We start from the raw sequence: 15,486 nt of genomic DNA on the forward strand, positions 1-15,486 counted from the left end.
AACCCCTTCTCTTGCGCCTCGCCCCACCATCATCCATAGTCAGCCAATTCTTGAATGTTCTTGGACAATCCTTCTCTTTATTTGGCCAATTTCTCCCCTACCCCTTACCACCTCTGCAGACACTGAAGTTCAAACATAGCTCACACCTGCTCAGAACTGTTTTGTGACTGGCTTGTGCTGTCTACAGGAAACTCTTTGTCCTCTCCCGACTTGTCCAGCCCTCTCGTCCCCAGTTCTCTGTGTGTTCATCATTTTTCCTTCGCCATGACAAAATACCTGAGATAACCAACTAAAAAGGAGCAAAAGTATATTTTGTCTTGTGGTTTCCTTCCATGGTTGTTTGGCCCTGTTGCTTTGTGGCAGCACCAAAAATCATAGCAGGGACGGCATCAGAGAAGGCCTTTTCACCTCTTGGTGGCCAGGAAATAAAAGAGTCAAGGGACCAGGGTCCCAATATCTCCTTCAGGGGCACATCCCCAATGACCTAACTCCCTTCCACTAGGTCCCACTTCCTAAAGGTCCCACCAGGCCCCAATATTATGCTACAGGTTAGCAACCAACCCTTGAACAGATGGGCCTTTGGGGGACATTCAAGATCCCACCTATAACACTATATCCTTCTTTCATACCTGTAGCCACCACATTGTACACGCATTCAAGGACTGTCTTTGTTCCAGGTGTTTTTGCCAAGATCAAATAAAGTATCTTAATATTTGCCCTAAAAATTATAATAACTATTTTTGGCTACATCATGGTTTTATCAGGTAGCCCTGGGTAAAGAAAGAACTTCAGGTCTGAAGAGTGACCTTGGGTGAAGTAACCATGATTCTGAGAAGGTTATTCATTTCACAAATGTTTATTGAGTTAGGTGAATTATATAAGATCACATCTTTAGTGGAGAGGCCGAGATCAAATATAGGTCTCCTGACTGGGTTACAGTTATCTCCTGCTAATGTTCTACCTCTATTTACTTTACCCTTTGTTGATAAATTTCTCTCCAACCTGATTGTGAGTCCCTAAAGGAGAGGGACTGTGCCCTTATGTTTCCTCTGCATCCACAGCAGGAGCTGTAAGCATGTATTCTGTTGCTACAGCCACAGTCATTATTGATGAGATATTATTTTATGTGTCCAATTTGCTTAAGAAGGTCACTGACTTGCTTCTAACTGACCTAGAGCTCACAGAGATTGAAGTCTGACTCTAAAAGAATTTTGTGTCGGCTTTCTTTCTTGTAGTCCTTAGAAAGTACTAACCCCACAGAATCCCATTCTGCACACCCTTAGGATATACAGAAATCAGGACATTGTGCCCTCTCACTGTCCCCGCTTCATTTCTATGTCACCTTTTTGCATTTCTGTCAATAATATGCTACTTATTTATAGAAGAGAAATCCATTGTGTTCTACAAGTCTCAAACCACCTCTGTGCTATTTTCTGCCCTTGTGGTAGAAGGTTTATGTCTTGTGATGTTTGCCAAACAAAGCTTCATATTTTAGTAATGTATTGCAGTCATACATTTCATGAGAATAAAATTTTTGTTAATACTAGTAATGAATTAATGTGCAATATTAACTTTACCCAATTCCCTTCAAACTCACTAATCTATTAATTTCTGCTGTTAAATATAACTTGCTTCATTTCTGAAGTCCAGCCAGCAGAAAAATCAATCATAACTGACCTGTGTTTGTACTTCATAAAGGCTCTCCAATTACTTCCTGAACATGTGCTTCTTCCCTATAGTGTTTCACTCTCTGCTACTGGGAGCCAAGTTTCAGGATTTTTAACTGTCTAGTGAAGCTAAAATGAAATTAGGATTCTTAGCTACAAGATTCACAACCATATCATGTACAGTCTGACTTGAAAAGAGACCAGATAGCATATGTGTACTGCTGACTGTGCAGATTTATGGCAATAGCTCCCACCCAAGGGAAGGGTTTAAAACTGCCCTGTGAAAAGCTGTGAATCTGACCCAGAGATCCCGTGCAGAGCCACTGTTTTCTGAGTTGTTCCTATTCTTTGGCTTTCATGATGAAGGTTTAAAGAAAAGTAGATTTGAAAAGGGTTCCGAAGTCCAACATTGAACTTTTTTTTTTTTAAAGAAAATGTCTAGTTGTGTCTCTGTAGATGGTTTTCTAGTCTGTTCTTGACCACCATTAGCTCCCATGATAAATATCCCAAGGTCTTAGATAAACTATTTCATATTGCCAATCTACTGAAAATATTTCCTAGTGTGTAACTTTAATCTTCTTCTAAAATGAAATTCTCTGATTTTTCTCTCAGTATTTAATTATTAAAGTACACATAATTCTGTACCCATTCGCTAAAAGTACCCCTCAATACAATTGCTATGGCTACTCAAATTTTGATATTTCACTAGGATCCAAACTTCAATTTAAACAAAAAAAGAAAAAAAAGTTTTTTCTAATGCTGCTTAAAGTATGAGTGTTCCAATAGCTAAACTGTGGAACCAACCTAGATGCCCTTCAGTAGATGAATGGATTAAAAAAAATGTGGCATATATACACAATGGAATATTACTCAGCAATAAATGGCATGCGTACCTTTACACTCTGCCAACTCTCCTATTACAGTGGACAAATGGCACTTGCACCTCTCTGGGGTCAACTTTTATACTTGCACTTCCAATCCCTCTCACCCAGTCAGGGACTGTGTTGCAATAACCTGTTCTCTCCTCTGTAACATTGCTTTCCCTTTTTTTCTAAACTAGTCTCATCAGCAGAGAAACATTATGGTTCTCAACCTTTTTTAATCCCTTCCTAGAAACCATACCCTCGTCCTTCTTTCAAGCAAATCTCTGGTAAAGGATTATACTTACTTGCTTTCTTTATATCCTTTTCTCCCACTCTTTCTTCAATCCACATGCCACTGAATTTGTTTTTATTAAGAACGGCAACCTCACCAGGTATCCTGGTACACACCTATAATCCCAGTGGCTGGGAAGGCTGAGGCAGGAGGATCACAAGTTCAAAGCCAGCCTCAGCAATGGTGAGGTGCTAAGCAACTCAGTGAGAGTGAGTCTCTAAATAAAATAAAAAATAGGGCTGGGGATGGTTCAGTGGTTAAGTGCTCCTGAGTTCAATCTCATTACCCCCCCCCCCCAAAAAAAAAAAGAACAGCAGCCTCCATCTTGCCAAATCCAAAGATTAGTCTCTTATTCTCATTTTGCTCTGTTTCTCAGCGGCATTTGACCCATCTGGTAGCTTCTTTTTAAAACACTTCCTTTGCTTTTTTACTGCAACATCATACTCCTGGTTTTCCTATGAGCTTGCAGGACACCATTTCTTTACCTCATTTATAGACGCCTCCTCCTTTTCCAGACTGTTCATGTTTGGAGCCCCTCCAAGCTCAGTCTACCGACATCATCTCAGTCTCTTTGTATTTCTGAGGGCTTTCATCCAGTTATATGGCTTTAACTATCTTAACTTATATGGCCTCTAAAATTATACTTCTCATTCCAGCCTAATTAGTATATTCCAAACTGGCATACCCAGATGATTTATATGTTACTAAAGGAGAAATAATGTTGCAAAGTAGTACCTATGGCATAATCTCATCTTTTTATTGTGGTAAAATAACATAAAATTTACCATTTTAACACATAGAGTTCAGTGGCATTAACTATATTCACATTGTCCCATCTTTGGTAATTAATGTGCATTTTTGAAGTGGAAGTAAATAGAATCATATTAAACTCTGGTACATAAATGGTGAGAGTTGTATTTGCTATCTTATTGTCTATGTTTTTAAAATTTTTCTATAATGAACATACTGTGTAATTTATAACATGAAAAGTGTTTTTTGTTTTAAATCAAGGTGACAGATGCCTCAAGGAGGAAGTGATAATTGTCATGTTTTTGAGAAATTATATTGAGTGACAGCTGAACAGCTTTGGAACTTGCAGTTATGGTTTAACTGGTTTGAGAAGATAAAATCCCCTGAATGGGGGAATCAGAATGGGGAATCTATGAGGAACTGAGGAAGACTGAATTTTGTTTGGATGAGTAGTATGAGTTAGGAGGGTATTCAGACTTGGAGAGATGCCTGAATCAAGTGGTAAAAAAGCAAGGTGCCAGGGGTTAAAGTGGTTTAGCCTAACAACCCCGGTTCCTGTGATGGAGGAGGGCCCCACTGAGAGTATAGAATTTTGGTTTAACTTTGTAGGCAATGCAGAGCAATCAAAGCTTTTTGACTTGCTTAAAGCTGTGTTTAGAAAGATCAATACTTTACAGTCTGTACTAAGGATAGGAAGGGACAAAATTAGTAAAACCTACTAGGAAAAAAAATAGCTATAATGCAGAGGTTAAACAGTAAAAATTCAAGTGGAGAGGGGAGATGGAAGGATGAACAGGAATGAAGAGAACAGGACTAAAGCATAGGGAAAGAATGGAGAATGGAATCTCATTTAAACTTTTCCTGTTAAATTATTCAGTTATCACTTGCTTTGACCAAATTCCATGCTGATTCATACAGAGCAATTTGAAACCTAGGATGATATTGTTTTCAGAAGTACTAATAGTTGTTTTTAAAAAAGAATTCTTCACTAGGCTGTTTCCAGACTTAAAATTGAACGCATTTGTATTTTTAACTTGTCTTCCTGAAGTCCTATTTTGAAGAATCATTGAACTATAATTAATTTTCAATGGATTTTTTATTGTAGATATTTTAAGGTACAAAAATGTTTTGATACACATATACATAGTGAAATGCCTACTACGATACTTTTTTTGTTTGTTTGTTTGTTTTATCTACTAGTCTCAAACACCTGGGCTCAATTGATCCTTCTTCCTCCAGTCTTCTGAAAGCTGGAACTACAAGTGCACACCACCATGTCTAACCATTTTCTTTATTTAGAGCATGAATTAATTTTAGTGCCTATTCAGGGGACCAATAGGTTTATTAGCTTTATTTATGTATAAGTACAATTTATTTCTTAATTTATTTAAAATTTCTTTTTCTAACACATGGTTCTCACTAAAATTCAATGAGGAGAAAAATTTGCTTTCATTATGAATTTTATTAATGCTGTATACGTGAATAGCAGTAATAGAGAATTCAAGAATGTATATATGCAATTGTTTAATATACTGGGTTTAGTTTTCTGACAAGTTTAATTAAAGGGGCTTTTTTTTTTAAGTAATGGAGATAGAACCCAAAAGTGCTTTACCGCTGAACCACATCCCCAGCCCTTTTAATTTTTATTTTATTTATTTTGAGACAAGGTCTCACTAAGGTGTTTAGATCCTTGCTAAAGTTGCTAAGCCTGACCTTGAACTTGTGATCCCCTTGTCTCAGTCTCCCAAGACACTGGGATTACAGATATGTACCACCATGACCAGCAAAAGGGATTCTTTGTTGTTATTGTTGTTCATTATTTAAAATGCACTAGGGGTTTTGACATTTTAAGACCCAATGATTTTTTTTAATGTGACCTAGTATTAGTAACACAAATAATTGGTGCTTCCCCATATTTTCCTTTTAAAAATGTTTTCACTTATTCATATCTATTGGGCTGATTCAAAACAAAGCATTTTACTTTGGATTAAAATAAATTAATTTTGCCAGCCAGTGCAAAATTAATTGACATTGAAAAATTGTATGCTTGTGCTCAGTATTTAATGTCTCAGAATATGAAGGGTTTATCTTGTATTTTATGGATACAGACTTAGCCAGTTGGTTACCATATCACACTGAACAGTTGTGACATGTTTCTACAGAAGCCGTGTTGAAGCTTATTCCTCCTTGGTCAGGAAATATCATTTAGCAGGGTGGTGGGTCACTGGGACAATTTGAGGCAGCTGATCTCAGGTGTGGAAGCAGCTGTTGTGTGGGACATGACTTATTTTGTGAGAACAGAAACACTATTATCGGGACTCCCAGGGGAAATTTGGAAAAAGTCGTGCCCGGGGAGTCCCATTCCAGGAAAATGTGCTCCAAGCACTTATTTATTGGCAATGATCAGTAACTGAGATTCCATCTGGCAAAACTGGATTTTTCCCTGTCCCAGAAAGTTGGGGAACAATTATGTAAGTTGTCTCAAAGAATTTATTTTTAGCCTCTTTTTTATGAAGAATTGCAGTCCCTCTATTCTTACAAAAAAAAAAAAAAACCTTGAAAAAAATAAGAAAGCATTCTTTATTTCCTATAGCTAATGGATACATAAGTAAGCATGCAAATTTAATTCTTTCTTATCTTAGAGAGCCATTAGATGGTAGAAAAGCTGTAGGCACTGGCATTCAGATGCTGGCTTCTTGTCAGTCACTTATAGCTGAGAGCTCACATTAATTTCATATCCACATCTATTACAATGAGCACAGCATAAACTCTCAGAATATGCTAGTTGCTTACCTATACCGCTCCTCCAGTTCCTTCTCCCCTCTTTTAAATTTTTTATTTTTTACATTTTGTTGATGATGATAACATTGTCCTCTGATAAAGTCCAGAAATTCTCTAGTGTTCTAAGACATATGGTTGGAGAACTGGTTCAATAAGGATGCCGTACATCAATGCCAGAATATCTAAATTATATGTGCCTCCAAAATCTTAGCTTTGTGATTATAAGTTTTAAAAGTCATATCATTACCTTTAAAAAATACTGAGTATCTTGTGTAGGGCATTGTTCCTTAATGCATTTTTCAAAGATTGATTTTAAAATTTTATATACATGATTATATACTTTTGATCATATATAATTTAATTTTAAAATTTTATTTATATAGTATATATAAACTCTTGCTGGAGAAGCACCTTTTTAACTAAAATTATAAGAAAAAAATTTTATATCATTATGTCCTGGGAAATAAATCAGTTTGATTTTAAACCAAAATCTGAAAACGAGTTAAAGTAGCCAAGAAATGTCCTTGGTTCCTTGGTTGTTTTTAATTGATGTTGAAATTAAAAGAAATGCAGCCACATCATTGTTGGAGCAAGTGTTTCTCTTGATAGTACAAGGGCAAACACAGATATTACCAAACACTTGGAATCTGCCGAAGAAGTTATGTAAGAAAATTAGAGATCTGCAAGCCATGTAAAGTGTGGGAAAGGAAATAGACAACCTAGGAGAAACTTAGTAGTATATAATGCTTATTAGAGTTCAGAAGTTTTGGATGGAATATTACAGTTTTATACCTCTGTGATTACACATCAATGTATGACTCAGGAATTTTATTTCTTATCCTGTGTTATTAATTACCTGAGGTATTTGACTTATTTTCAGTGCAGCTGTACAATAGAAAAATGCTAAAAAGTGAATAGAAATATTGCTTGATAACCTAATCAAAGCAGCTATGCTTTAGGCTATCTAAAAGGGCAATTTACTTATTCATTAATTTTTTTTCAACAGTGCTGTTCTGTGTAAGCACTGCAGGAAAGATACAATTCTTGTCCTGGAGAATTTACTTTCCAAAAGGAGGATAATATATATGTAGGTTCAAATAATAAAACCATACGGGCAAAAAAAGACAACTATCATAATAGATGCAAAGGACTAAGTGAGTTCAAAGGGGCAAGAGATTCTTTCCAACTGGCTTAGGCTTCAAATATGAGTGGAAATTTTGCCAGACAGAATGGAATGGGAGAATATTCAGACAGAGGGAACATCATGAGCAAATGGTTAGGTAGAAGAGTTTGGACCAGATAGGAATGGAGTTGTTTCCTGAAGAGGTATAAGCAGCTGAACTGCACAGGTCCATTGGGTTCAATCAGTGGAAAGTCCTAAATATCATATTAAAAGATATAGGGTTTATGTACAAGGTAGTTGGGAGCTACTAAAGTTTTGATCAGAGGAGTGAGTACCCAGTTCATAACCACAGTAGGAAATTTATTCTACTAGTCAAATGTATGCACTGGAGATGGGGCAAGTAGAATCAGAAAGGCTGTCATACCAATACAGTTGACCCAGGCAGACTGATTAGACAGACATGGCAGGACACTCAACAAATTTAGTTAAAGGGAGGAGAAGAGAGGGAGGAGTAAAGATGACTCATGATTTGAATCTGATTCATAAGGAGAATAATAACATCATTAGCAAAAAGGGCCTGGAGGAGAAATTGGAGATCAGATAATACGAGGTTTTGAATGTGTTGACTACGAACCGGTGCTAATAATTATTGAGCACTTATAACTTGCCAGGCACTATTATATGTTTTATACGCATGATCTCACTGATTCCTTGCAGCAACCTTAATGCTGCTCAACAACAACCTACCCAAGTTTACATTGCCTATCAGTGATGCAGTCAGGATCCAGCCCCAGGGGCAGAATTCCAGAGCCCAATTTATTGAATGCTTTTACTAAATGGTACTGGGCTTGGAGTCAGGGATGAAAGAGAAGGAAAGACAAATAAAAGGAGAATGATGATCAGGGAGGTTGGGAGAATTTCCAGAAAAGATCACAGAGCCCCAAAGACTTTCAGAAAACTGAAGATGGGTGTTGCAGCAATGCTAAGATGTGGGTGAGAATCTAAGCAAATACATTTAGATTTAGTGACCAGAAGAGCACTGTTGGCCTTAAAAGTGGGTTCAGAAAAGTGATGAGGTCCAGAGTGCATTGACATGGGCTGGAGGATCAGGTAATTTAGGAGGAGGTGGGAGCAGTACGGGGAGATCTGGGGCAAGACTGTCAGTGAGAAGACTGCAGCACCCCGGGGTAGACCTGCCTGGGAAAGCATTTTAAGGATGAGGATCACTCCTTGGTGCCCACCCAGAGCAGATGTCAAGGAACAGATTTCAGGTTTAAGTGAGGTCAACTCTTCCAGAGGAAGGAGAAAGTGACGAGATTGCACAGATAAGAGCAAAAGGAGCCATAAGCACACTTTCCAGAGGTGAAATGTGTGTCAGGGTGGGGGAAGGATATAAGTGGAGCAAAGAAGACCAAACTCCCATTTGCTGATTTTTGGTTTTCTCAGTCAATTAGGAAATGAGTTAATTAGCGACTGAGGGAGGTCAGAGTTGTGTCACTCAGGGGTTTGCAGCAGTTGCTGTGGGAATGCAGTGAACAGTCCAAAGACAATGACAAAAGGTTGCCACACATAGTCTTATGGTTCACACTGAGGTTAAATAGCATGAATCTTTAGCTAGTTGTTAGGGTTTGTGACTTCTTTTGCAGTGTTCAGCAGTCTGGCAACAGAAAGCCCAGCAGGCAAGATTACAAAGGGTGAGGAAGCAGAGGATGCTAGTGACTGCCAGGCAGTTTGGGTGCAGGTTGTCCTTTGCAGAAACTGCAAATCAGACAGAGCTGAACAGAGAGCTAAGGGAAGAGGTGGGGGAATGGAGAGGGGAGAAGCATCAACATTTAAGAGAGGTCCACATTTAGGGACTCCATGAGGAAATGCGGCCCCGTTCATGTGGTCAGAATGTCAGTGTTTGAGAAATTAGAGTGAACGCGGAGGTCCTGGAATGGTACTCTTTCCACCTGGCTATGAAGAACTGACCCGAGGAAGTTAGAAGTAGAAATAATAAAGGTATTAAGTGACCAAGGATTCTGATAGTGGGTGGTGGGGTAGACAGAAGGGGCTGCAATTCAGACACAAAATCGTAAGTGATCATTAGGTAATGCCCAGAAAGTGATGAAAAATTTTTTTAAAAAGGAAGAATGTTTTGTTTATACATAATAGAGACTTGAAAAGGCATGCAATTACTGAGCTAAAATATTGATGGATTTTAAAAAAATAATAATGATATTGACATACTGTTAACATGGTATGTTATAGGAATATTGACAGGAAGACTTAATTTATCGAGAAATGTATATGAAATCAGACATCGAGCAAAATTGTAGCTCAGAATAACACTTTAAATGCATTGAATGTAAAATGTTCGATTTTACCTTTAAAAAAGAAAAAACCTGGGTCTTTTATTGCTGAACTTTTATGTCTATTTCAGCCAGTTAATATTGATATGTTCATAAAATGCAGAAAAGACAGCATATCGTTTCTGTCATTTGAATCTCAGCTATTTCTAAAAATATTTGTATCTTACAAGATATTATAAAAGCTCCTACAGAACTGGGCACAGTGGCCACACCTCAAACTTGTCATCCTTCTGCCTCAGCTTCCTGCCTCTCAGGAAGCTGAGGCAGAAGGATGACAAGTTTGAGGCCAGCCTGGGCACTTGGGGAGACCCTGTTTTAAAATAAAAATTTAAAGAGGCTGAGGATGTGGCACAATCCCCAGTAGTAACAACAAAACAAAAAACAAAGAAAGTCACAGAGAAGGGCTGGGATTGTAGCTCAGTGGTAGAGTGCTCGCCTAGCATGTATGAGGCACTGGGTTAAATTCTCAGCACCATATATAAATAAATGAATAAAATAAAAGCCCATCAAATATATATATATATATTTGGAAGTTAAGGTGGAAGAAATCTTTTGTAAATGTATTTCTGTTAGTTTTCCTACAACATATGAAATCTATGAATTAGCAATTATGTTTCTAAAATTAACACCCGATTATTCCATACTGAAGAATAAATTACAAAGGAAAGATGATAATTAACAAGCATTTAGGAAACCTTATGGGAAAAAAATTGATTTTTGTGTTACCTGTAAAAAAAAACTAATAATAATAAAATAAGAAACAAGCCTCCCCCAAAATGCCGTTGATCTGTGTAAATAAACAAATTCAATTTTATAAGAATCAAATACAGAAATAATAAGTTGAAGTAATGTCCATGAGTGTAGACTTCTGATCTCTTAAGAACTTGAGCAGTCTTAAGGCACGTATCCTCCCCAGAAGTGGGAGGACGTGCCTTGGGTGATGTCACCAGTGACTAGTAACCACTGCAGTGTAAACAAACATCAGCAGGAAATAAATGTGGGTAGGGCAAGGGTCTAGAAGCATGCCTTCCTTCTAGAAAAGTCTCAGTGGAGTTTTTTTTTTTTCTTTTGTTTTGGTTTTGTTGTTCATTTTTTTAAAGGAAGAAAGGGAACACAGTCTAGCCTTTGCCTTCTGCCACAGAGACCTTTCGTTTCAGAGGCAGTGTCTTTCCTTGACAAATGGATTTCCTTGCTGGCAGTCTTTGTAATATTGAAAAGTACAGGACTGTTCGCTCTTGCAGCAATTATTGGTTGCTTTTTCCAGACTGACAAGCTTGTCTGTGGAATTTCTCAGGGGAGAGTTTCAAGTTACCAGAACTAGGCAAGCCCACTGAGGAGCAGGAGCTGGAGCAGGAGAGGAGCAGAAGGAGAGGACAAGGAGGAGGAGGAGAAGGAGGAGGAGGAGGAGGAGGAGGAGGAGCAGCGCCTTTCGTACTGCTGCAGCCGCTCTTCTGATTGGCTGGGTGGTTCAGCTGCTTCCCTGGAACAAAAGGTCAAAGTGGACTGCAGTGTAAATGTGGAGAGGCAGCCGATAAATAGCATTGCTTGGAGAAGTTTGGAGGTTGAGAGCCACCGCACGCTGGCAAACTGCAAGAGCAGTTGTTTCTCCAGCCCGGAGGTGCAGCCTCGTGCCCGAGCCCAGCTCAGCCACTGTAAGCAGAGGATCACTGCCACAGACGGCCAGACTTGTCCTGGAAGAGGCGGTTGTGAGAATCCCTTGCAAATTTCCATGCAAGAATGGCTTGTGAAATCATGCCTCTGCAAAGGTAGTGTTCTCTCCTATTTGTTTTGTTTTATTCTGTCTGTATCCTGTGAGTTGTATAAAGCCATATAACTTGGCCACTACTTGGCATCTTTTAATAACCCGCCGCAAACTGTGTAGTCTGTTGTACCTAACGTTTTTCTCTAAGACCAGAAAAATTTAAATATCCTACTGCTCCTTTACTGACATTTCTGCCCAATTTCTTTTCTTCTTCCACTTGATCATTACATTCAGTTATATCCTTCTTTGAATGGAAGTGAATGTAAGAATACACATCTGAAATCTGAAGAAAAACAGACTAAGAAATATATTGAGTAGGTCTATAAAAGAACTGAATCAGTTTCTTAGCAATGTTTCCACTATGACTCTCAGAGGATGTTGATAGGCTGAAGAACTTTTTAAAATGAATCTTAGGAGCCTTCTTTTCTAGACAAGGGTTTTCTATCAATAAGTGCATTATAATAAACGGAAATCAATGTTAAAGATAATATTTCCCTTTGAATAATTCTAGATAGATCTGTTACAGCAATCACACTTTTCTTCCCATATTTTTTATTGGTGCATTATAGTTGTACACATTGATGGGATTTGTGGTTACATATTTGTACATGCCACTGATGGCACTTTAAAAAAAACCTGCTCTATAAAAATGATTGAGCACAAGTTCTGTTTTTGTTCATTAATGATTGTAATATAGATGAGGTGGGGGTGGCAAAGGAGTTGTACCAAAGCAGAGAAAGGTAAATTTTAAACAAAGGTGCTTGTTAAAAGGAACTATGTTAGTGAACTATAAGACTTATAAGTGAATAATATATCCTGGAATGTTAATCTAGAAGTCACCTCAGTGTTGACTGAGTCCAGTCCTTCGATTTCACAACAGGAAAACTGAGGCGTGTAGAAAGTCACCGAGTTGCCCAAGGTCACATCTTATGGTTTAAAACATTACTTTAGCCAATCATGTTATCTTATTTCAATTTCAATGCTTTACATGCAAGGGAATTTGAGTCCATATAAATGCTTCATTTAGAGGATTTTATTAGTAAAATGATTAAAATCAAATAGCAAATATGGTTTATTTATAAATTAAAATTAGATAAAAATGAATTTCAGCCAGGGATATAGCTCAGTTGGTATAGTGCTAGCCTGTCCTGCACAAGGCTCTGGGTTCAAAACCCAGCACCACCATACACAAATAAATAAATAAATACATTGTAATTTGGATTTTTAAAAAAATGAATTTCATTTTTAAAAACCAGGCTACAAATGTGTTACTTAATGTTTGATTTAACAATGAAAATAAGATTTTAAAAATGTATTGTTTATTTACAAAATGATTCCTGCAGATATTAACTGTGAGATAACCCAGGATTGATTTTTTTTTCACTGTACTGACAAGTGCACTGTAATGGGAACTTAATGAGGGTGTTCAAGGAATTCCTTTTCAAAAATTAATAATTAAAGGCAGGAGAAAGTGGTTCATGGACAGATCTATATTTTTTTATATTAACTCAGTGAAAAAGTCATATGCTTAAAGCCCATGGAAGACCAAAACAAATGTACACTTTTTGAAGTCTTACTTGATTTCCAACAAGTTGGGGACATTTTTAAGGTATAATAACGTCAGTTCTTAACAGTTTTAAGTAGATTGTATTATACATGAGAACAGTATTAGCTATTACTGAACTCTGTAATAGCTACTTGATAATATAATAACTGTTTAGATGAAAATAGATCTTTATATTGCCAAAATATTATTTAGGCAGTTAAGTTGATAATAGATAAAATGAAATCAGTATAATTTTCTAAGAATTATTTTGTAGTCAGTCATTGTTAATGAACCTAATAGGAATAAATCTATGGATGATTTGAATTTACATTCAAGAATGATGAGTTGCTACTTTTGTTTCTTTGCATTATTACATGTAGCTTACTCTCACTCCTTTGTGCACTCACTGTCACAATATTCCCCCAGCTCTTAGAATTTGCTTTACTGATTTCCCTGCAGTCTTTACTTCTAGCCTGTGCCTACCTTTGATTATAAATCTCCTGAAGGCAAGGACCACGTTGGTGTGATTCTCTCCACTAGGGGTGTATATGTTTAAGCATTTGTGCAGAACACCTTCCCACTCCTATTTATAATTGTTTTGTCAGATTCAAGTTCATGACTATCCTGGTATTGATAGCTATTGCTGACTGACCCTGTCCTTCTCCTCCTGCTGAGGCAGGAACTTGGCAGAGCCTTGGCAGTATGTGTGCCAACTCACTCTGTGTCAAAGAACCAAAGGGCTAGGAACTGAATGGAAAGTGGATGAGTAAAAGAATAACTTTTAATACCAATTAAAGAAATTCATGCTTATTATTTTATTGAGCAGAGAGGTCAGTGTGTCTCATACTCTAGGGGCATGAGAATTACCTGGGGAATTTATTTTTTAAATCAATTTCTTCTTGCTGCCCTCCTTGTGTAAATCCTAATCTGGAGGTGGCAGGGAAAATGTCTGCATTTAACAACTCCCTAAAAGCATCTCTGATCCAGATGGCCTACACTTAGAGAATCACTGATGTAAATTCTAGTTAATGATTACAGCTTAAATAAAGCTATTGACAGCTGGCATACGTAGGAATGTACATATGTACTACTCTACCTACCCAATTAGCATATTTAATATCCTGACCTTAAGTGAGTTTTTTTTCATAATTGACGCTTTCATTTACTAGTTCATTAGTTTGTTAAAACAAAACATACAACATTTAAAAATTTTCTCTTTGACCAAACAGCGTGTCCTGCCAGTGATCCCAAAGTAATTAAGACAGAGACTCTGCTTCAAAGAGGTCACATGCTAGTGAGGATGCAGACACATTACCAGACAATTGCAATACCATGTGGTGAATTCTGTAATACACAGAATGATTAGCATAATAATAGAGATGTGCCTAGGTGGATGATATTACCCTATGTTTTATTTAACCTCATAAGCTATGATCTTATTAGAGGGCACATTCGTACTGTAATGTCTACTTATACTTTCCGTAACTGACTTTTTAGCCTTCTATTTAATACTGTGAAGTATGTAGAAGATCCTTTGCTGCTGCTGAGATGAGAATAACAGATGAGGTTGAAAACTAAGAGTGAAATAAACACTTTGGTCTCCTTTAATGTCTTTTGCTATCTGTTTATTACTGGGTGTAATTTTCAGAGTTTCCAGCATGGATTCAACTATTTAGAACCTCATAATCTGGAGTAAAAACTTTGCAGAGGCTGAATGTTTAAATTGTGTCCATCTGTAAAGTATCCGATTCTTGCAGTTATTTTCGAAGACTTATGACTTAAAGACAGGATCTTATTAAATATATGCGGGATGGTTTAATTTTCCCAGTTATTTTTTAAAATATTAAATATTTACAGAGTACTTTTTATAAATGATGACAAAACACAGCACAATGCAGAGTATCATATGGATATTTTTGCTATCTGGAAAATTTTTCCCTGAAAGAAATAAAATAACAGAAAAAAAAGGAGAAACTATTAACAAATGAAATAAAGTTTTTCTAAAGGGACTAAATTTACCTTCTGTTACTAATGAAATAGTATGTTTTATCAGATTCCAGGTTAGCCTGTACCTCAGCTCAACCCTGTTGCACTGGGGTTTTGGGGTTTTTTGTTGTTGTTGTTGTTGTTGTTGTTTGTATTGTAGACTTACAGGGAAAGATGTCTACTATGTGTAGAAAATCTTCAACAGACTAAAATAGCAAGACATCTTATGTCTCTGAATCTCATGTCTCTGACAAAGCTCCCAACTTTCACAACAGTGTTTTGATTTGCTAGAAATAACTTTCCAAAAACCCCTAACTTATTATATCTACAAAGGATAATGATGGGGGATGAGATCATGAGCAGTA

The 15,486-nt window shown here is 37.1% G+C and overlaps 1 protein-coding gene across 10 annotated transcripts in view; it reads left to right on the forward strand.

Moving 5' to 3' along the window:
• Fam13a (family with sequence similarity 13 member A) overlaps positions 1–15,486 on the forward strand; it is a 362,563-nt gene that overhangs the window by 247,300 nt on the left and 99,777 nt on the right. For 2 of the 10 annotated variants that reach the window (XM_046459239.2, XM_046459240.2), the window contains exon 1: positions 11,278–11,593. The exons of 7 other annotated variants lie outside the window; for them this stretch is intronic. In XM_046459239.2, coding sequence (XP_046315195.1) covers positions 11,565–11,593 — 29 coding nt within the window. In that variant the 5' untranslated portion in view covers positions 11,278–11,564. Of the gene's footprint in view, positions 1–11,276; positions 11,594–15,486 lie in introns of those variants that run through there. One more of the 10 variants, XM_046459238.2, reaches the window with a different exon arrangement.

The sequence above is a fragment of the Marmota monax genome, unplaced genomic scaffold (assembly GCF_021218885.2).
Source record: "Marmota monax isolate L192 unplaced genomic scaffold, Marmota_monax_Labrador192_F-V1.1 WCK01_AAM20220418_F8-fsc00002, whole genome shotgun sequence".
NCBI classification, from domain to species: Eukaryota; Metazoa; Chordata; class Mammalia; order Rodentia; family Sciuridae; genus Marmota; species Marmota monax.